Source organism: Diceros bicornis, chromosome 20 (assembly GCF_020826845.1).
Source record: "Diceros bicornis minor isolate mBicDic1 chromosome 20, mDicBic1.mat.cur, whole genome shotgun sequence".
Taxonomy (NCBI): domain Eukaryota; kingdom Metazoa; phylum Chordata; class Mammalia; order Perissodactyla; family Rhinocerotidae; genus Diceros; species Diceros bicornis.
The window spans coordinates 20,373,817-20,396,729 of record NC_080759.1 but is presented as its reverse complement, the minus strand read 5'-3'; the positions used below and the strand labels follow the sequence as shown (position 1 = coordinate 20,396,729).

Sequence of the window (22,913 nt, the reverse complement as noted above, 5' to 3'; positions counted from 1 at the left end):
GTGCCTGGCACATAGCCTTCAGTAAATGTTTAGCTCCTGCATTCATTTTTTAGTAACAGTTCTTGTCATCATCACCCTCAAACCCTCATTCCTTTTATAGACAGGCTTGGAAAGAGTAGTTGAGAACAGATCATCTTCGGTTCCCTACCTCCCATTTCCTTCTTGATCCACGGTAATCTGGTGCCCTATTTCACTGAAATTACCGCAAGTCACCGATAATTATCTGCTAAATTCAGAAAACAAACCCTTTATCTGACTGGATCCTACCTGCCAACTTTTACTACTTCCTACTTCTTAAAACCTGTTAATGTAAATTCTTTGGCATTACCTGGCAATGAAGATTTCTAGAGAAGTGAAGAACTTAGAGTAAGGCCTAAGAAACTTATAAAATATTTGTGATTAAAAAAAAATTATTTTAAATGTATAAACTGAATTTAATTATAAATTGAAATTTAAAAAAGTAATATATTTTAGAAAATTTAGAAACTGTAAATTATTTCTGTTAAAGTCACTATAATATAATGTTAAATGCTTGGGCTTTAGAATCTTACTGTCTGGATTCAAATCATGTACTCCTGGCTCTGACCTTGGTCAAGTTATGTATGTAACTTCTCTGAGCTTCTTCCTTTTTGTAAAATAGGGATAATAACAGTAGTTGTCTTATGGAATTATAAGGATCAAACAAGAGAAAATTTATATAAAATATAGATTACAGACCTGCCACAAACTAAGTGCTCCGAATATGTTGGACATCACTGTTTTTCCTCAAAATGAATTCAGCACATTTCACCTTTCCTTGATGCCTAAATGTCATTATAAATATCAATTACTTTACTCTCCTATAATACAGGAAAGCCCTCAGGGTTATTCTAAGATGTGTGTGTATGGGAGGTGAGGTATCATTCTTGACCCTAGTGTTTGATGGTTGGATTTTATGGAATTTGTATCTCTATTCTGGCTGCCATTTTTGCTGTTGACTCTCATCTAATAAACTGTGCTAGGACCCACATAACTTTGATAGAATTGTGTTTGGGAAATAGGCTGTAATTGAGTGCTACAAGTTTTCTCCAAGAACTCCATGGACCTTCTAATGGGAGGAGAGAAGGAAGGACAAAAAAGTTATGGACTGAATGTTTTGGCTAAAAGGCTCTATTACGACCTCACATTCCTCTAGAGCTTTGCCATTGTCAGAGAATTTGTGCATCTCTTATCTCAAGTGAGACAAACCAAGAGTTAAAAAGAGCAAGCCTTCTGTTAAAATTGTTGATAGTTATCTTACAGATGAGAAAGAGAAATAAGAGTGGAGTAAGGGCCTAGATCGCAGACCTAATTTCTTAGCAACAGAATTTGGACTAGAACCCAGGTCTCCAACCAAGGAGGCACTAACTCCTGGTGCCTCAGCTCACTCCTTTGAACCAAGTCTAAAATAGGTGAACATCCTATATGTAGGCGATGGTATCGTCCTTTTAAAAGGGTTATCCCCGTTTGCCTTCTAAGGTGACCTATGTGCTGGTGGTGGTCTTCTTTATGACAAATCTCATTCCATAAACCTCCCACTAACTGAAATAGCATCTCTGTTCTTATAGCTCTGGCCCATAGGCAGGTTCGGAAACCAGGCATGTTGTCCTTATTGGTCCAGTCCCTTGTGTGATATTTTCTTGGGCTCCTGGGATTATCCTACAGGGAGAGAAGGTGCTCTGCATGTGCATGGGTTCTTCTTCCTGGATTGTGCTGACTCTGGTAGGCAAATGGCTTGCAATTTTGCCTTTGTCTAGGCTCAAATTCCATTCTGCTTTCTGAGTTAAATCTCCACTCTTTCTCCCCCTTGGGCACATTGGAACATAATGTTGGAGGGCAATACTGCACAATGAGTGTATTAGAAGAACTTGATAAATCTTAATTCTGGTGTTACAAGGAGTTAATAAGGACCTATTTAAAGTGTGAATTGACAGCTTGCATATGAGAGAGAACTGATATTCCTAATGTATTTCAGACATTAAAAATGAAGTCTCGGGGCCAGCCTAGTGGTGTAGTGGTTGGGTTCACACGTTCAGCTTCGGTGGCCCGGGGTTCACTGGTTCGGATCCTGGGTGCAGACCTACTCACCACTCATCAAGTTATGCTGAGGCAGCGTCCCACATAGAAGAGCTGCAACTCTACAACTATGATACGCAACTATGTACTGGCGCTTTGAGGAGAAAAAAGAAAAAAGAGGAAAATTGGCAACAGATGTTAGCACAGGGCCAGTCTTCCTCCAACAAAAAAAAAGTAGTCTCAAGAGTTTTAAACTTAGGCAGGTAGCACTTAGAAAAAGGATGCCAGGCCCCTCCTTGTGTAAATCTGACAGAAACGAAACTATGTTTATAGCTTCACCTTTTATACAGACACTTGTCTCAGAGTCAAATCCAATGAGACAAGGCTTATCTCCTCTCTTGTGTTTCCTTGAGGACACGCTATGTGAAGACAGCACTGATGAAAGAGTGTTTCTGTGAGTTTGTTTTTTTGGTAAGGAAGATTGGCCATAAGCTAACATCCGTTGCCAGTCTTCCTCTTTTTGCTGAGCAAGATTAGCCCTGAGCTAATATCTGTGCCCATCTTCCTCTATTTTGTATGTGGGACGCTGCCACAGCATGGCTTGATGAGCGGTGCGTAGGTCTGCACCTGGGATCCGAACCTGCGAACCCCAGACTGCCAAAGCGGAGCATGTGAACTTAACCAGTATACCACCGGGCTGGCCCGAAAGAGTCTTTTTAAAGTCAAGAGGAATGAATGATTGCACCTTTAAAATGATACATCTGATCCTGTTACTCCCCTGCTTAAAAATCTCATGGGGCCAGCCCGCTGGCATAGTCATTAAGTTCACGTGCTCTGCCTCAGCAGCCCAGGGCTCGCAGGTTCGGATCCCGGGCACAGACCTGTGCACTGCTTATCAAGCCATGCTGTGGCAGCATCCCATATAAAGTAGAGGAAGATGGGCACGGATGTTAGCCCAGGGCCAGTCTTCCTCAGCAAAAAGAGGAGGATTGGCAACAGACGTTAGCTCAGGGCTAATCTTCCTCACCAAAAAAAAAAAAAAATCTCCTGTTGCATTCTCTTCACAGGATGGTATCCAGATACCTCAGTAGGCCACACTCAGGGTCCCTGAATAGCTGCAGTTTGTCAGGCTTTTCTGCATTGCCTCACTGATCTTGTCTCTGCCCGACAGACAACCTCATTCTTACAGACCCAAGTTATATGTCATCTTTGCCAGCCTTCACCCAAAATTGCTCTCTCCTCTGCTCTCAGGGCATTTTATTTACTTACCTCTGTAAGAGCAAGTGTGAACACATTATAATTATAACTTTGTAATTCTACCATTAGTGAAGGATGAGAATTAAATTTTTCGGCGTTATAGCCTTCCTAGTGCCTACCAGTCAACCAGTTACCTTTGCTAGCTGATTTACTGCATGAGAAGTCCTTCCAAGTACTGTTAATCATCCCATGTTCTCCTGCCTTCCTCTTAACAAAAGTTCCGCTATTCCTGATTATTTCCATTTTAGAAGTGATTTGTTTCCTTTTCCATCCAGGGAGCATAATTCGTTGTATGAGGCGCCTGGAAGAACTACTGCGACAGATGTGTCAAGCAGCAAAAGCCATTGGAAACACTGAGCTGGAGAATAAATTTGCAGAAGGTCGGTATCCAGTCCATAAGCTTTTTCTAGTAATTTAGGCAAATCTTGTGAGACTTGAGCTCTTGACCACAACCCAGGAGAACATTTTTAGATGCTCTTCACTGGATTGCTGTGGAGGGCCATCTAGTAGTGTTCAAATAAAATTTTAGAATGTCTGTGTAGGAAAAACTTTTGAGATTTTATATATATTCATTTAGAAATATTTATTGTACAGTTACTATGTGCCAGGCATTGTTTTTAGCACTAGGAGATACAGCAGTGAACAAAGAAAACAAGCTGGACAATAAGCAAGTCAATAATTAAAATATATCAGGTAGTGGTAAGTCTACAGAAAAAAACAATTGAGGGGATGGATGAGATGGCCTAGGGGCCCCCACTCAGAAGGTGGCATTTAAGCCCTTCATATATGCTTGACATGCTTGAACAACAGCAAGAGGCCAGTGTGGCAGGAGCAGAGTGAGCAATGAGGAGAATAGTAGGGGATGGAGGGAGTAGAGGAGTGATCATGTGGCTCCCAGCCCTTGGCTTTTTCCCCTGAAATGATTGGAGGTTCTGAGCACAGGAGTGGTGTGCTCTGACTTGGGTTTTACAACGCAATTCTTGCTGTTGCATTGTAGGCAAGTCTGTAGAATAGCAAGGTGGAAGCAGCAAGACCAGACCAAGAAAGGATGGCTAGACCAACATGCTAGTCGGGGGGGGGGGGGGGGGGGGCACACACAACATGGAACATACATGCTTGTAAATAGTTTCGTTCCATCTGAATATTGACCAAGAAAAAGGACTATGAGTTAAAGCATCAGAGAATTGAAGCCACATTGTTGCTCTGAGTTGGTTGTTCACAGTCAACCTTAGTGATTTCTAACAACTCTGTGTCCTAAGAAGAGCTTTGCAAAAACTGGCTTATGTTTCCACATTTGATAGAGGCAGACCTATATAATCACTCAGAGTTTAAGTCTAGTTATATAAACTTTTTAAATAATAAAATTTATGTTCTGCATTTCATATAGTAACTGAATTTCATATAGTAACTGAAAATATAGTGTCTTCCAATGTAGGTTGAAAATTCATGCTTTGGGGTCAGCTAACTTCTTTTGACAGCTCAGTCCTTCCCTGAATAAGTCTTTTTGAATAGTTGTAAGCACCCTCCCTTCCCCCCTCTCCCCCCTAACACAGGGTACTTCAGAGTCAAGAGTCATAACAACAGGGGTCTGGTTTCTAAGTTTCCCACCTCTCAGAGGTGGCTGTGAACTCCTCTAGGTATCCTTTCAGACCAGCAAAGTTTAGTCTTTTCCAGGCTGCTCTCTCACCAATTTTATCAGGATTGTTATGCTGTCTTTAAAACCTCAATAGAGGGGAATTATGCTCTTTGTGATCTTAAAAGTTTAAATCATATTTTCTTTTCTCTTAGGAATCACCAAAATCAAGAGAGATATTGTGTTTGCTGCCAGCCTCTACTTATAAAGAGTCAGCCAAAGGAGTGTGGGTTTTAAGGTCTTCACCACCTGATTACAGTTGACTACAAATGCTTGCAAATATTGATTTGGTTCTCTCATCTCAAGACAGTTGTCCTCAAACTTTTTAATATGTATTATATTTAAATCAAGCATCATTCTGAGAAAGCATATTACATACACATTTGTACATAAGCATTACATTTTTTTAATTAAAAAAATGTACAGGTGGGGCATTGTTTTAGTGAAAGGCCTGAAATTCTTTCAGTGAACTCAGAGCTATTAGATGACCATTGTGTTAAATGTAACTATATACACACAGGTAAAGTGGGCATCCAAGAGGTGTAGCAGCAGCAGTCCCTTAAAGGTTTGTACACCGGGAAGAAAGACGCATCCTCTTGCCTTCTGGTTGCAACCATTTTCCTTTAGAAAGCAGGCCAGCTTCATCTGGACACTCAGCCACCTTCAAGGTTGGTGATTGTTCCGATAGTGATTCCCCGTCGTCGGTGTTTCGTGCAGAGTTGTATGCGAGTCTTCCTCTTTTCTTTCTTTAAAAGGAGAATTTCTCGCCTTGAAGAAATCTGATACATACACAGCCTATATAGAATAAGTTATACTTAGAATGAGGCAAAGTATTGAATGATATAATTTAAATAAATTTAAAAACCATATAAAAATGCAATAAGTGGTTTGCACAAACAAATATAAACAAAAACGGATATATGTTACAGGGTATAGATTAAGGGTACAAAAAATTAGTGGCTCACAGAAATTTTTGTTAGAAGAGATTGTTCCAAATTGTGAGTTGCTTTGTTATGTCTTGGGCAAATAGAGTTATTCTTCACATAAATTAGTCTTTTTTCAATTCATACCAAAAAGAAAACTCTTTATAGTCAGCCTTTTATAATAAAAATATGTAGTAAGAGTTTGATAACTTTTGCAAATGAGTAAACTAGTTTTTATCTGCTGTCTATCCTAAAACAACTTTTAATAACATTGGGATTCCTACCCATTAGCAATTATTGAGCCACATTTCCTGCCTTTGCATAGTTTTCTCATTGGGAAATCCTACCCATTAGCAATTATTGAGCCACATTCCCTGCCTTTGCATAGTTTTCTCATTGGGAATTTTTTTCTACTTATTTATCCAAGTGTTTATCAGTATCAAATTGTAGGTTGCTGCCCTGTATACTTACAACTAATACTGCAACCAGAGCTCCTTGAATGAGTCCAGTCAACACATCACTCCAGTGGTGTTTATAATCAGAAACTCGAGAAAGGCCCACGTAAATGGATACAGCAACAAGAGCAAATTGCAGTGTGGGGCGTAAGAGTCTTGCCCAGTCTCCCTTCATCCTGGCTTGAAGATAAAGCTAAGAACAAGATAATAAAGAAAAGATTTTAACATACCAACTGGAAACTATATTTTATATTAAGTATCAGTACACCTCCAAAGGGTTGGTGTTTAAAATGATGAATAGTCATTAAATATTAATAATCATTACTATTAATCTTTAAATAATATTACTTATTACATATGGAATAGGACTTTAGGCAAGCATTTTTGTACTCATTACTGCCTAAAAGTTAATCCTTTTAACTTTTAAAACAAAAAAAAGATTGCCCCAGTAACTTGTGTTTAGAAGAATTGATTGATTATCTATCTAGCTAGACACCCCCTTCAAAGGCAAGGGTTTCCGTGTTTATGACTGTCGAGGATTTCAGGGGCAGCTCCTCCACTTCCAATTCTGATTCAAAGGTAGGTGTTGTCATTAGTTCTGAGTGTTGGGATAAACTGCTAGTGTTCTGAGCACAGGTTGCCCTTAGCGTGGTCCAGGATACTGTGTTTTCTGCTCAGCCTACTAGGGAATAGTTTGCTTACTTTACTCAAACAATTCACTTGAAAGCTCCTCTAGCCTCAAATTATTTAACAGGGCAACTGAGACTAAATAAATAATCTGTATTTATAAGTAAATAGAATAATCTGCCTAAATAAGTAAAACAGGTTGTAGTTTAGTCCTGATCTAGCAAAGGAGTCTATTCTTTCAATAGCATCTGTACCCTTTAAGTTCTATCACTTTTTCATACACTGATCAGACCTTTTCCGTTGTCAACTTGCCTTTGACTTTGGGTCATATTCCTAAAGATGGTACTGTAGAAGGAATTTGGATATTTTCCTATGAACTCCTTTCAGCATCTCTGGTCTCATTAAAAAGAATTTTTTTGCCTAGTTTCTATCCAATAAGACTAGACTTTTTAACATTCATTTTTAAGATTCTCCTCAATAATTTATGATTCATATACTTAACTAAATGCAGTCCTCAGAAAACAATTTATGTGGCTGTACCCATTGATGCTGCCTATTTAAAATAGACAGACAAATCCATTCCCAGTTCTTTGGGCACTGCTGTGGGTGTTCTGTTCGCAGCAGCTGGCCAAGACCCAGCGGTTGTCTTAATTTTATCACGTACTTAATAGAAGCATCTACTTCTAAAAGAGCATACCAGTTCTTGAACAGAGTCGGACTCATTAGCTGGTTTAAGTGCTGCTGGCTTTCTGCAGAACCCCCTCCCCCTTTTTTGTTTGTTGTTGTTGAAGCTATAAAAAAGTAAATAGAGGCTTGTGTCAAGATTCTGGAGTTGGGGAGATAGTTGGTTCTTGTTGAAGCAAACTTGGCATCTGACAACTGAAGCCAATTAGGTAACATAACCATGCCAGATAAGATTCACCTCATTAGTTCTATTTTAATTGGAAACTTTCTGTTCATTTTAAGAATAGTTCCTTGCCTGAGGCTGAAGCCACTTCTTTGATATTACTGTCAAAAAGTTCAGCTGTCCCCATTGTGGTTCTTTAGTCGCCTTTTTATACAATGGTTAAAGGCATGGGTTATTCAGACTATAAATTTTTGTAGTAATTTTTTAGGAATTACAAACACTTACATGAATGCAGACAGCTTAGGGGGAACTGCACCCATCGCTGCTAAGGACATAGCAAGAAAAAACAACTCTAAGATGGACTTAAGCTAGTCCTATTTGGTACTTGCAACCTAAAGGAAACTCAGAGATAGGACTTTCAAGGTCCTTCCTCACTTAGGATTCTAAAATCCCTCTAAGAATATTTTCCTTCCAAAGAACCCTGACTTTGACTCAGGTAGCTACAGACATGTTAAGTATTATTTTGCCCAAATTTCTTCATCAGCATCCCTGTGAAAAGAATGAAGTCACTTATGGATCAGTAATCAAATAAGCTCCAGTATACTTTAGGTGAAAACTTTACCCCTCCCAGCAGCTAATTTCTCCTTACACATCTACCCAAATATAGATGTTTCCCCCATCTGTGTGGACTCAGAGATTATTTCACCCTGAGGGGGTTCTGAAATTCCCCAATCGTGACGATACACCTAACCTTACACTCCGCTCTAGGCTCTGGCTCTTCTGGTGACTAATGGCCATGGCTTGAGTGCAGGCTGTGGTCACAGAACAATTCTCACCTCTAGGTGACGTTGGCTAATTGAGTGTGCTTCCTATTTGCCTGTTCTCTGTTTCCTTGGGTCCAAGGTATTCAATGTAGCTCTGCGAAGGCCAGGCACTACCTACAGCCCTGCTCTTCCCTGTGAAGACTTCCATTTCAGTAGACCCCAAGGAGGTAAACACAGTGAGTTTCTTGGACCTTGGGTCACCTGAATTCCACAGCTGACATGCCCAGAACTCTGTACTTTGACAACTCCCCTCTCATGTGGCCGGTCAAAAGTATTTCCTATATAAGCAGGTACAACAAAGCACACAATGCTGTCTTTCTTGTGGCTCCGTTTCCTTAGCCTTTCTCAGGTTCTGCAGTGCCAATCTTTCTTTCAAGCTTCCACCCTCTCCAGAATCGTTAGTTCTTGCTTATTGGTCTCCTTTTCCATTCTTTGACTTCGTGGGTTTATAACTTTTATTATATTCCTTGTCCTTTAAGAAGGGAGAGGAAAGTATGTGTTCCTTTAAAAAGAAGTCTCTGATCCTCCATCTTTCCCTAACTGCATCAGAGAAACTGAATATCTGAAGACTCTCAGCATTGTCCTATTAGAACTAGATACAGGGACAGAGCTCATGCTTTAATGCCAGAGCTAATAATAAAAAGGTTCTGTAAAAGAGAAAGACAAACACTGTATGAGTCTGTATGATCTCACTCATATGTGGAATATAAACCAACACATGGACAGAGAAAACTGTACTGTGGTTAACGGTGGGGGGTGGGCACAAGGGGTAAAGGGAGACACATATATGGTGATGGACAAACAAAAACGTACAACCCCAAATTTCACAATGTTATAAACTATTAAAACATCAATTAAAAAAAAAAAAAAGGCTCTGTAGGTCCCTGCCTTTGCCACCTCCACTCTTCCCCTCTCCCCACACAGGCATATGTTAATCATATATGCACTAAACCCATTCAAGGTAAGGCACCTGGTGGCTTAGCTCAAGATTTAGAAGAACTTCCAGAACTCCATATCCGGTGTTGTATATGGTACCAGACAGGCTCAGCAGCAGTGTCTACAACTTTCAGAGTTCCCTTCTGGGGGAAACTGCCCATCCACAGACACAATTGAAGGGGAGCCCTATTTGGATCACATAACCCTGGCTTCTCTTCTGGGAGGACACTGACAAGATGACTTATGACAGGCCTGACCCAGAGATCTGCTGGGCTGTATTTTCTCCCTGGAATTTATATTGGAAGTATGAAGGAGTTCTCTCTTTTCAAAAGTTGTAGAAAGGGGACCTAATGGATACATGACCGGCTACTTGCAAACTAAAGTTACAAGGAAGCAAAAGCTATGTTTAGGCAAGGAGAGCAAGCAATTTGGTAGAGAAAAGAATGGAGCAGAGTGGCAGCCGCGCTGAAAACCCAGGTAGCCAATGGAGACACATGGAGAAAGTTCAGTTCCTGGCAGTGTGCTAGTCCTAATCCACGTGTACCTTTACTATAAACCATCGTTTCCTCTAGGAGGTCTAAAGTGAGTCAGCTGTTTACAACCAAAAGATAAAAAAGCTAATTAACAGCCTCCTCTGTGTTTAACCAAAATCCTGTTTTGTTTTTTAATTTGGATTTCTCTGATTCAAATGATGAAGAGTTTTACTTTTTATAAGTACTTCCTTCGATTGAGAAGGAAAACAGTCTGTTTATACACCTGGGTTCAAACAGTGAGAAAAAGTTAGAAAAATAAAATCCCATCAGAGCAAACATACTGAATGTCCACTAAAGGCACCATTACAAGAGAACTGTGGCACTGGGCATGGGATTTACTTCCATGACTTTTTTCTACAAACAGCACAAGAGTGTGAGTCCCTAAACCAAATGGCTTATCTATCTATCTATCACTCTCCTCGGGCCCATTGTTAGATTCTTCTCTGAACATGCTTCAGTTTGGCCTAACTGACTTGTCCAATGGTTTTTTTCAGTCAGCTGCGGGTGGGAAGGAGAGGGAGGAGATAATGCTTGGTGAAAGATTCTAGCCTCTGGATCCCTCCCCCAATCCTAACATCAACTTTCTGGTGAAGGAAGCTCCAAAGTAGAAAGTTCACAACTAGAAATAAGAGACAGGCTGGAAAAGGCAGAACAGAAGCAATAAACTGCAGCTCCACAGAGAGAGACAAAAGCTTTACACCTTGATACTGCAGGCTTCATGAAGTCCCAGTGCAGGACAGCAAAGGGAACAAGGAGGAAAACAAATTCTTCTGGCAGGGCTCCAATCATGGCAAAGAGGGTTTTGTAACTAGAGCAATCCACAAAACTCCAGTCAGCAGCAGACTTCCTGGTTGAGGTCAAGAGGCAGGTAGAAAAGAGGGCCTAATCCAGGGATGTAAATTGGGGGATTTGCAGAGCTAACAGTTTTTAAGAGGAGGAACAAGGGAAATTAACACAAGGGTTAGCCCAGGACAGAGAATGGATGGGAGAGAATGCCCAGTTAACTGCCCAGACCAAAAAGGCTTTGCTTAGAAAGGACTATCTCCTCTGCCTATCTCTGCCCACAAATTTGAACACTGTCCTGAAATATTTAAGAAAAGAATCATGTTTATAAACTGAGCCTGCCACTAGTGTCATCCTGCTGTAACATACAGGAAAAGGCAAGAGGCATGTGGTTTCCAGGAGACACAAATTGGGAAGGAAGAAGAGTTAATAGGAAAAACAAAGATACAGCATACACTTCACTAACCTTTATACTACTCCCTCCCCCAATTTTCATCTATTAAAAGGGGCAGGATAGACATAGACAAATACCACAGGAGGATGTGATATGGAGAGGGAGTCACCTCAAGGCCTCAAAAGGAAACCACAGTACAGCCCATCTCTATTCCTCCCTGTCTTAGTAGGAGAAGCTATGTTTGACCCTGACCAGACAGGGATTCAAACCAAGAGCTCAGCAAATCAAATACAACCACTGATCGTGCATAGCCCGGTTTTAGAAAGCAGAAACTAGTTTGAGAATTCACCTTAGGATCCACCAGTGTCATCCAGGAATGCCCTCTTTGAAACTAGGCATCACTACTGGCCCTTGAGAAAAGGAAGGTCCCAGGCGTAGTTTTTGCCTCCAAGAAGAGCAAACAGCAAGGGTTAGCTTCCTGAGCCACTGTTCAAGGTAGGGCTTCTGGTCAGGAAAACCCCAGGTAAATCTTACTGCTCAGTGCAGGGTCAGGTATCCAATCTCTCTTCGATAGAAGCAAAGTAAAACCTTCTACTGAAAATGGGTTGGAAATAAGCTAGTATGTCCAATATTTTTAAAGAAATAAAAGCTTCTTAGCTGGGATATTACTAGAGATTCATAAAGGCAATGTCTTATTCCTTAAAGCAATAAGGACAGAAGGGGTCAATTTGCTCAAAATAACCAGACATTCTAGCCCAGAGAGGAGGAGGCTTGTAGGAAGAAGCTCCACCATGCAGGCAGCAAATGCTTCACTGCCAAATGCAGAGAAACCTTCCTCCTAACCTTTATATAACACTTGTGGATCACTTTATGAAGAGCCTCACAATAGCTTTATGGGGTAGACAAAGAAGACCTGGTCAAATAGGACTTTTCATTGCACAGGGTGACACTGGAAAAAATTAGGTCTACACATTTTTCCTTTTCTGTAAAAAATAATGATATATACTTTTTGTGTGTGTGTGTGTGTGTGTGTGTGTGTGAGGAAGATGAGCCCTGAGCTAACATCTGTTGCTAATCCTCCTCTTTTTTGTTGAGGAAGACTGGCCCTGGGCTAACATCCGTGCCCATCTTCCTCTACTTTATATGGGACACCGCCACAGCATGGCTTGATAAACGTAGGTCTGCACCCGGGATCCAAACCGGCAAACCTCAGGCTACCGAAGCACAGCACGCGAACTTAACCACTATGCCACCGGGCCGGCCCAACTTTTTTCTTTAAATAAGTAAATTCAATGTCTATGACACTGCTTTGGCATTCTCTCATTACTATCATCAAAGGGTAGGATATAACCTTTTTGCCCAAAATTTCTGAAAAAACATTTAGCTTCCATTAAAGGAGCTAATTGTACTATCTCACCTTTAAAATCTGATTGTTAAACAAGATATTTTTTGAAGCTGGTTAATTTTTATTTTGCCTTTCCTTGACTGACCCTGTAACACTTAACTGCAAAATGCTATTGTCTCATAAAGTCTCTTAATACTCTATTCTTAAAAATAGGAGTTTTTTTTTTCACTTTCAACTAGCGTCAAGGGGTTACTTGTGAGCTAAGAAGGGTTTTCATACTTTTAAAGTGTTTACATAAGAATATGCAACTGAGGGGCCGGCCCGGTGGCGCAAGCGGTTAAGTGCGCGTGCTCCGCTGCGGCGGCCCGGGGTTCGCTGGTTCGGATCCCAGGCGCGCACCGACGCACTGCTTGGTAAGCCATGCTGTGGCGGCTTCCCATATAAAGTGGAGGAAGATAGGCACAGATGTTAGCCCAGGGCCGTCTTCCTCAGCAAAAAAAGAGGAGGATTGGCGGATGTTAGCTCAGGGCTGATCTCCTCACAAAAAAAAAAAAAAAAAAAAAAGAATATGCAACTGAGACGGTACGTGGCCTACAAAGCCTCAATATTATCTGACTTTTTACTGAAAAAATCTCCCAAGCCCTGAACTAGACTAACCATAGTATGGTCAACACAAAGAACATACCTTGGTGGACTTATTTTGAAACACTGCTTCTAAGACCAAGCCAGGCAAACCAGTGTATTGTTCCACCTACATCTGATGACAGATCTGGCCAGGAGAACACTATCAGGCAGGCCTCAGTTTAGTCTTCTCTAGGCTTCAATTTTACCATCTTTAGGATTCAGAGTTCCTAAATTCAGATCTCAAATCCTACCTTAAAATTAGGCAGGATTTATGTAGTTTATGGGCCATGAGTTGTTCATTTGCCCAATGCTCAGCATTGATCCACACTTAGGGAAACATCTTCATGAAATATCAACAAGGCTAGGCAGGTACATGGTCAATGCCAGATGTGTGATTGCACAAATCCTGAGGAAACTGGGTGGTGTCAAAGAGTCTGAGTAAGACTGAGATGGCAGGGAGCACTGTCCAACACAGAGGAGGGGGCAAGGCCCAGATACGAGGCCTGTGGTAGGGAGGGGAGTCTAGCTGAAGCAAAGACACTGAGAGGTACTCGGGCCCCCACAACAGTAATTTACACAGGAATTTCATAACAGGCAGTGATATAAACCACCTGGGGTTTCAGCCTGAATAGGACGGTGCTGGTTCAAGTGTTGTAGTATATTCCTCACTGTACTGAAAAAAGGACAGTCTCATACCATGGCTCTTTCCCTGAACAGTCAAGTAAATTTGGAATCTCTGGCATTCAGCCAAGTTCAAGGGGAGTCACTAAGCACATAAACTGACTATGTATGTGTAAAGAAGCCCTGCCCTGTGCTCTCACCAGCCTAGGTGGTTTTCACAGGGGCTGACACTCCTGGCACTGTGAGTGTGCAGGGCTGGGCTGCCCGCCAGAGGAGAACAATAATGGTTACGGTATTTTCTTTAAGAGATATTTTAAACTAGAAGTTAATTTCTGGGTGTCAGGAATTCTTGACAGGCTAGTTTTGGCTATCAAAGGCTGTCTTCAGAGAGAATTTAAATGACTTTACCTCTCCACCCAAATTTGGGACTAACCCATGATGCCAAGATGCCTAGGGAAACAAGATGAGTCATGGCATAAGGAATTTTCTTCGGGGGGCGGGGGGGTGATGGTGAAGTGTACATAAATGTGAAAGCTGGAAAGCAAGAAGACATCTGTGTATTCAGGGGCTGAAATAAAAGCTGGGGCCTACATCCACATCAAGTAAATATTTCCACTGCTTATAGTCAGTGAAATGCAGTGCATGGTTGCTCTGGCCTGCTTTCTTCTCCAGAAAGGCGTTGGTCTATGACAAACCTATTTATCTGAACTTGTTTTTTCATTATAACTTTACATCTAAATAGCTTATACTGACCCAGTTACCAAACTACAGTCCAGGTAATTTTCCCTCTGCTTACATCCTCAATTTGCCTCCTCGTATGCTCCTGGGTGTCCACAGAGCAGGCCTATCATTGAGACCCTCTATACATTAATTTCATATTTCACAAAAGAGCCCTCAGTACAAGTCTCTATTTGATCAAATATACAGATGTTTTGAGAAGGGTCAAGGGAACAAAGAAAAAGAGCAAAAAATTCTAAGATATAGAATATGATACATCTGAGAAAATTCTTTAAAATTAAAAACAGTGGGTCAAAGTTGTGTGTCAGTCACGATTTTACTTCCAGAGATCTGCATCACCTGACTCCTTCAAAATAACTGGCCTAGGGTTCAGATCAAGTAATCAGTCAACAAAGCAAGGGAGCCTGAGTAACAAGAGACCACTAGAGAGCTTACAGACCCTACCGGCCTCCTCCCCAAACCCCTATTTCCCCACCTGTAAAAGGGTGGCAATCATCCCTCCTCACCTGCCTCATGGGGGGTTATCAGAAAGAGTCCAAACTTAAAGTAGTGTAAATGCAAATCATCAGTGTCAACCAAACCTCAGATTCTTAGGTCTCTCCCATAAAGGAGGACTTTAAAGATACTGCCACACACACGTGAGTGACTAGCAAACCACAAAAGCTGCCTTGGTGAAGTCTGGCTCTGGGGTATACAAAATGTGTCCAAACATTCAAAAGCTGTCCAGTGTAGTCACAAACGTGCGCTTTAGGGAAAGTTCTCAGGATATTAATTAGCCATTGCCTCCCCTTCTCCCCCAGTCCCCCATGCTGTATTTAAAAAGAAACAAGGGGCCAGCCCAGTGGCGCAAGCGGTTAAGTGCACGCGCTCCGCTGCGGTGGCCTGGGGTTCGCCGGTTCGGATCCCGAGCGTGCACTGATGCACCACTTGTCAGGCCATGCTGTGGCAGGCGTCCCATATAAGTGGAGGAAGATGGGCATGGATGTTAGCCCAGGGCCAGTCTTCCTCAGCGCAAAGAGGAGGATTGGCAGATGTTAGCTCAGGGCTGAGCTTCCTCACAAAAAATAAATAAAAAATAAAAAGAAACAAGTACGGTGGCTTCTTAGAGAAAGAATGTTAACTTTTCCTAGTAAGATAAATGAACAGAGGATATTAGAATAATATTTGTTCTTACTACCTGCAAATAAGTCACATTTCCCATGGCACATTTTCAGAAACATTTGGGTATGTGTTTTCAAAAGGAAGCCCTAAATTCTCCTGAATTGGTATCCTGTTGCTTCCTCACAAAATTAAATTAACATAAGATGAAAGCCTTGCGGGGCTGGCCCCGTGGCTTAGCGGTTAAGTGCACACGCTCCAGTGCTGGCGGCCAGGGTTCGGACCCCAGGCACGCACCGACGCGCTGCTTCTCCGGCCATGCTGAGGCCACGTTCCACATACAGCAACTAGAAGGCTGTGCAACTATGACATACAACTATCTACTGGGGCTTTGGGGGAAAAAAATAAATAAATAAAAATTTTAAAAAAAAAGATGAAAGCCTTGCAATTTCCAGAAATGTTGACGAAGCCAAAAATTAGCTCTATTGTAATGGTCTTGAAGTTGTGGGTTTGAATTTCATATAACACAACTGCAATTTTTACATTCTTTTAGCTTTTGGAATTTGGTTTTTCAAATAAAAGCAAGATTCTGGTAAAACTGATTTTAAATTCTCTCTACATGAAACCCATTAACTCCCAGCAGTCTACTCTTAATATTACACATCATGGATTTTTAATCTAAGCATTAAATACTCATATAGCACTTACTGTGATCCAAGGGGGAAAAAAACAGGAAACAGCAAATTTACACAGCACAACTATACAAAAATCCACTTATAAAGAAAATTAAGGCAAAAATTATAGCTGATCTGTTAAGGTAGAGATTTTCTCCCCCCTCTTCTTTCCCCACCAAATTCTGGTAATTTTATACATAGACTCCACAGAGAAGACATAAAAAATAAAAGTCAATTAAACTGACCTTAAAAGACCCCTTGAATGTGCCCTCAAGCCTGATCTTCCATTAGTTACTCTTGATACACACTGATCTGTAGTTTGATATGCAAAATGTGGGTACAAATCTTTCCTAACTCTTCAATGTCGACGCTGCATAATGCGCGTGCAAACTGCCATGCTGCTCTACGGGTTAACAATTAGAATTGAACCTGGAAATTGTATAGATGACAAGCTCCTTCCCAAGCAACTAGCTGTACCAGAAGCTGAAACCTTTCTAGTCCCATGGAAAGCAGTCTGGGAAATGTTTCAGAAAGTGGAAGGACGATCAAACCTGCTCAAATAGGAGCAACGACAGCTGCCTTCACGTCCAATAATCAAAACTCAACTTCTCGCCCCAACAGCCCCCAGGAGGAGAGAAGTCAGGCTGTTCCGCGCCCAGCCTGAGCAGATGATGCTGGGGCGCCTGGTTAGGGTGAGGTTATCAGGCAGCAGCATCACCGTGGCCTGGTATTTCAGATCACTGACCCGCTGTGATTACACAGAAGCTCTTTGTATGTTCCAGAAAACCTCTTCAGAAAATATGTCCCAAAGTAAGGGCACACATCAACTAATTCTTAGCACCATGCTTGCAGACTTGCTGATTAACTGTTTAGGTTTCTATCACTGTCAAAAAAAACCCTACTTCAAAAGTAAAGACTCCCTATTATCCTGAAGGTTCCCAATGCATATACAATGTGCCTGTTTGCTACTTCTAAATGAAGGACAAAAACACTTTCAAACAATTGTAACTGGCTTTGGCAGAAGAGCAGGCATCCATTCCTCTGCACTTACTGCCGCCAGCAATGGAGTCCAGTTGACTGAGAAGCTAAGCAGATGAGAACAGAGTGTTGGAGGCGGCCACAAAGGAGAGGACATCAAGACTGAACACACATATTGCACGCAGCACATAACCCTCCATCAACAGACACAAAGTACTTACTGCCACGAACAGCATGCAGTACATGGAGAATGAGGAGTGGCCTGAGTAAAAGGACAATCTAGAAGAGAAAAAAGAGAAAAGTTAATTTTCTCTCCTAGAGGTGGAGAATATCTTGCTTTCATAAATCTCCCTACCTCCCCAGTGCACACAGCTCCCTCCTCTCGCCTTGAGGAATCAGGAGGGCGGGTAGGGTAACAGGACAGGAATATTAGAGAGTCCTAGGAGGGTCTGAGGTCTGATTCCTATACAGTGACATTTTATTGACGCTTTCAGGATGGGTAATGAGTCATTGAGAACAAACTTGCCAAGCATTTCTAAAGTAGTACTTGACAAGCCATGACTGGCATAAATGGCCTGACCTTATTACATATAAACTTATGTGACCATGATTTAAGTTTTATTTTCCACTTGAAGGGTTTGCCCCTGAATAACAGTAATACCCACTTTGAAACACTCAGAAGTTGACTACTTTTTAAAAAGTAAAATATCAATTTTAAAAATTTAAAATAGTGATATTTTAACATTTTAAATGGGCACACATCTTGCCTTAGATTCCCCACCAGATTAAGTGCTTTGTTTGGTATTTATTTAAAATTGTGTACTGACAGTCCTGTACCAGATGAATCCTCTCTTTCAATGTTATATTCTATAAACATCTGAGTATCACCATCCTACCTAAAAATGACAGAATGCTTACAAAATTTAATTTTACGGCACTTTGGAAAAAGAAAGCCCACTAACATTGATGGTCTAAGTTCTGCTTACATAGTATTAGCAACTGATGCAGAAAAGGCAAGTATATTGATACAGTAAAAGTGCGCCATGCAAAAGATGTATCATGCAAATAATCAGAATGCTTCTCCTGACTGTTTTCCCTACATATGAATAAGAACAAAACTTAAGAGGGACAGGGTCTCAAGTGTTTTATTTATTATGCCCTGCTTGGTTCAAAAGGAATTTGGTTCCCTGGATTCAGAGAGGAGAAAAGACTCCTAAAACGTATCAGAAAGTCATGTGTGTTTGTTCAGCAACTGAGGGTAGGTGGGAGAGTGGAGATTGCTTAAGCATATATTGATGATGATTCTACCAAGAATTATGATAGTCTTTTTTGTAATCAGATACATTCCTATGAAAGAGAATATTCTAACTCCTTGTGCCAACCAGGAATTATGTAATTAAACCTGATAATTATCCTGGGTTTTATCTATGTAAAACAAGAAAAATAAAGCACTTCTGGCCTTACCAACTATTAGGCCGTAAAGAATTGATCAATACAAATCCTTATTTTAGATAATTAGAGCAGAGTTCTGTACATTTTATAGTTAGTTTCAGAAGTTATACTGAAGAGCCTACAAGTTAATAAAAGCCAATTTCAAGGACTGTCAAATCCCATCAAGCCAACATGACCATGATCACAGAAATGTTCTCAAAGCCAAGCAAGTTTCACTAAAACTTCACGTTCAGAGTATTCACTGTACCTTTTGCCACAAAATTATAAATTCCAAACTCATATAATAGTTTCGAACAGCTCTAATGCAGTCACAGGGTGATTTCATTAGTTGAAAACAAAATGCTTTCCATTTTTTATTCTGAATCCACAAACAGGTATTTTATTCAGTAGAGAATCAGCTGAAGTCCAGCTCTGACTTCAACAGACAGAGATTAAAAACATAAAGGGAGAACTCTATTCGACCTCAGTCTCTAAGTCTTCACCCACAGTAAGTTATCAAACAGATCATAGTAATATGGACTTTTATTTCTATTAAAAAGAAAACAGAGGGCTGGCCCCGTGGCTTAGCAGTTAAGTGCACGCGCTCCGCTACTGGCGGCCCGGGTTCGGATCCCGGGCGCGCACCAACGCACCGCTTCTCCGGCCATGCTGAGGCCGCGTCCCACATACAGCAACTAGAAGGATGTGCAGCTATGACATACAACTATCTACTGGGGCTTTGAGGGGAAAAATAAATAAAATTATAAAAATAAATAAAAAAAGAAAAAGAAAACAGAATAAAACACCAAAAATATAACTTCAAATTATCTTCATATTCCATACAAAACTAACTCTTTATTGGAGTCTCTAGGAGATATAGCTCTTAAAAGCATCTTATTATGTCCATAATTAACAAATGAACAAATAATTGTATGGATAGTTTAATATAACACAAAGAGTAGTTGAAATGCAGTGTTTTCATCATCCTGACCTCAACTGAAATGTTTAAGATTTTGGCCCTGACCTAAAAACCCTGGCCTGTTCTTAGATTTTAACCAGCCCTAGACTAACATCTCACTTCATTGTAGCCCCTCTGATGAAGGCAGATAGATACCATAACAATTTAAGCCAGCTTTCCATCAAAGCTTAGGAAAGTCTTTTCAGAAAGAAAATTTACAGAGATAAAAACATATTGTGAAATGCAGTTGTTTTCACTAACTCTGGGGCACGGTCTATTAAACAATGAGCAAGTAGACTGGTCTTGACTGTGTAACCTACTATGAATGGGATTCTATTCCAAATGGTAAATTTAGGCTGATTTTTTTTTTCTTACATTTGTCAGCCAAAGCATCCCTTTCTCCTGGAGAGCTCATGAAACTTGGCCTGAACCCCAACATTATAGCCTTAAGAGTATTCATAGCCATCCACCCCACCCCCCACCCCCAGTGTCTGTGAGTTCCCACTCAATTCCTCATCCTTCCATCTCTATTCCAACATCCACATCAATGTTCAGCCTTATACACTGCGAAGACAACCAGATCCAGCCTTTATCAGTCATCAGAGGCAATCAACTCACATAAAGCCTTTCTTAATTTTTTAAAAGGGAATTTACTAATAAGTATTTTGGGGCTCATGAGGAGGTTAAATCACAAATAAATAACATCTTGCTGTTCTTCTCCTACCACCCGACTTTCTTGCCTTCCTCCTCCCCACTCCCCACACTTAAAAAGCACAAAACAGTTACACCTTTAGCTAGTCTTTTAGTTTGACAATGTCTTTCAAAATTTGTCTTGCATTCATTCTTGAATGATGGTTTTCCTGAGTATAGAATTGTAGGTTGATTTTTTTCTGATCTCTTTGAGGATATCATTATACTATCGTCTGGCATTTACTTTTGCTGTTAAAATATAAACCATCTGCCTACAATTCCTTTCTGGGTTATGTGTCTCTTCTCTATCATTGCTCTTCCCTCCCCCACAAAGTCTTCAATATTCTGCAGTTTCACTAATCACGTACTCCTTTTATTTATCTGATTAAGTATTCGTTGAACTTCCTACGTTTGAGGATTTGTATACTTGACCAATTTGGGATAGGGCTCAGTCATTATAATATCTTTGAATATTATGTATCCTCCATCCTATTATCTTTTTCTGGGATTCTGATTTAACATGTTAGACATTTTCATTCTATCCCTCCATATCACTTAACCTTTCTTTTGTGTTTTTAATCTTGGTCTCTTCAGATCTATCTTCCACTTCAGTCCTCCCTTTCACTGTGTCCAATCTACTTAATCAGTCTATTTTTTTAATTTAAATTACTATAGATGTATCATTTATAGAAGATCTCTCTGGTTCTTTTTCAAATCTATCTGATCAATTTTGATTCTCATCATCCTACATCATATTCTCAATCTCTTCTTATTTACTTCTATACCGTAGACGTCATATTGATTTTATGTTCTATATGGTATCTAGTATCTGCAGTCTTTGTGAGTTTATGTAGTTTGTTGTATCCGCTGACTCTCACTTAGGGTAGCTTGTTTCTGGGTACATTCACTTATATTCGAATATGAGCTCATGTCCTTGGGTCTCTTCCTGTGGGGAATCTTAGAGGCCTTGGTTTAAAGATAGTTCTTCCAGAGAAGATACGTGTTCTCTTCTGCTGGGTTCACTACCAATCCACTTTAAACTTTTTTTTTTTTTTAAGCCACATAGTATGAATTCTGGCCGAGAACAGTATGACTGTGGTATTGTGGTTAAGAACTCTTTTTGATAGTTCTCCCTGGGAGGATGTTGCCCTTTGGGAAGTCTTTACATTATCCATGAGACATCCATCTGTCTTTTTACTCTGCTCCGGCCTCAGCCTTTACCTCCTGTGCCCATGTTCAGAGCCTGTCAAGACTCAGGCTCTAGGCTACCAGGAATTGACACATACTTTCAGGGCAGACGTCAGATCTATAGCATTAACTGACCTCAGCCTCACAAAAATTCCTTTACTCTCCCACCAGCTCAGCTATTTATTTTAAAGATTTATATGTGTTTTAAGACATATTTTAGTATATAATACATACAAACATGTGCATATGCATCTGTGTAATATATTATCTAGCACGTTTAGTTGAACTGTATCTAAGCATTTCTAGTCCATATTGCCAGAAACGGAAGCAGGCTTTTTTTAAACAGGACTAATAAAATGTTATCTAAAATCAATTACTTTACCAGGAGACACAACGGTTAGGCAAAAATAGTTCTTTTTAATTATACAGTGGCCAACGCTCACAGATGTTTCCAATTATTACTATTCCACTGAGTACTCACTGGGCATGTCAAAGTTGGCTCTGCTGCAAATGAGAACTTCCTTTTTTCCCCTAAAAATCATCCTGAAGTTGATTCCTAAAGCATTCCAAAGCAGAAACGTTGTCAAAAGACTGTTAATGGTTACAAGCCACTGAGTACCTTCTATGTGCACGTACTTAAACACAGTATTTCCACTCTTTACAAAAACTCCTATGGTAGAGACTGTCAATCCTATTTTACACATAGAGAAATAGAACCTCCCAGAGGTTCAGTAACTTGCTCAAAATTCACATCTCTTTTAGGCTCAGATCTGAGTCTTCCTAACTCTTTCCCACCATGCCATAATTCCACTCCCATGAATAGCAAGCAAACTCAGCAGCAAAGTTAATTCTGCCATCTCCGGGCAGGAAGCACCCATCAGAAAGAACAGGAGTCACAGCTTATACATGGCCACACATGTGAACGAAATACACAAAGAAAAACTTACACAATCTGTGAAAAAACAAATGTTGTCAATGTGTAAATAATCATTTTAAGAGAATACTAATTTGTCCTTTGTCTACTCTAAAGGTCAAATAAAAGGAAGTCAAATTGCAACATGAGGCATTTTCTCCAAATGTTATTTCTTTATTAAGTTTACACAACAGCAAATTAACTTGAGGGACACGATAAGTTTCCCTTCTGTGATAATCTTTAAATATGGACTGATCCTCTAAAGAAGTTAAAATATATCCCATATATGGAGGCCAGCCTGGTGGCACAAGCGGTTAAGTGCACATGCTCCGCTGCGGCGGCCCGGGGTTCGCCGGTTCAGATCCCGGGCACGGAGCGACGCACCACTTGTTAAGCCATGCTGCAGTGG

The 22,913-nt window shown here is 40.5% G+C and overlaps 2 protein-coding genes across 5 annotated transcripts in view; one reads left to right on the top strand and one right to left on the bottom strand.

Annotated features, from left to right (window-relative positions):
* The window catches only part of MTREX (Mtr4 exosome RNA helicase), a 102,053-nt gene extending 96,681 nt beyond the window's left edge, over positions 1-5,372 (top strand). Inside the window, exons 26-27 of the mRNA XM_058564070.1 lie at positions 3,567-3,671; positions 5,080-5,372. Of these exons, the coding sequence (XP_058420053.1) occupies positions 3,567-3,671; positions 5,080-5,132 (158 nt within the window). The 3' untranslated portion in view covers positions 5,133-5,372. The remainder of the gene's footprint in view (positions 1-3,566; positions 3,672-5,079) is intronic.
* An 82-nt stretch (positions 5,373-5,454) lies between these two features.
* The window catches only part of PLPP1 (phospholipid phosphatase 1), a 96,407-nt gene continuing 78,948 nt past the window's right edge, over positions 5,455-22,913 (bottom strand). For all 4 annotated transcript variants that reach the window (XM_058564083.1, XM_058564084.1, XM_058564080.1 and 1 more), the window contains 3 exons: positions 17,546-17,603; positions 6,319-6,495; positions 5,455-5,719 (listed from right to left, as the gene is read on the bottom strand). In XM_058564083.1, coding sequence (XP_058420066.1) covers positions 5,588-5,719; positions 6,319-6,495; positions 17,546-17,603 — 367 coding nt within the window. In that variant the 3' untranslated portion in view covers positions 5,455-5,587. The remainder of the gene's footprint in view (positions 5,720-6,318; positions 6,496-17,545; positions 17,604-22,913) is intronic.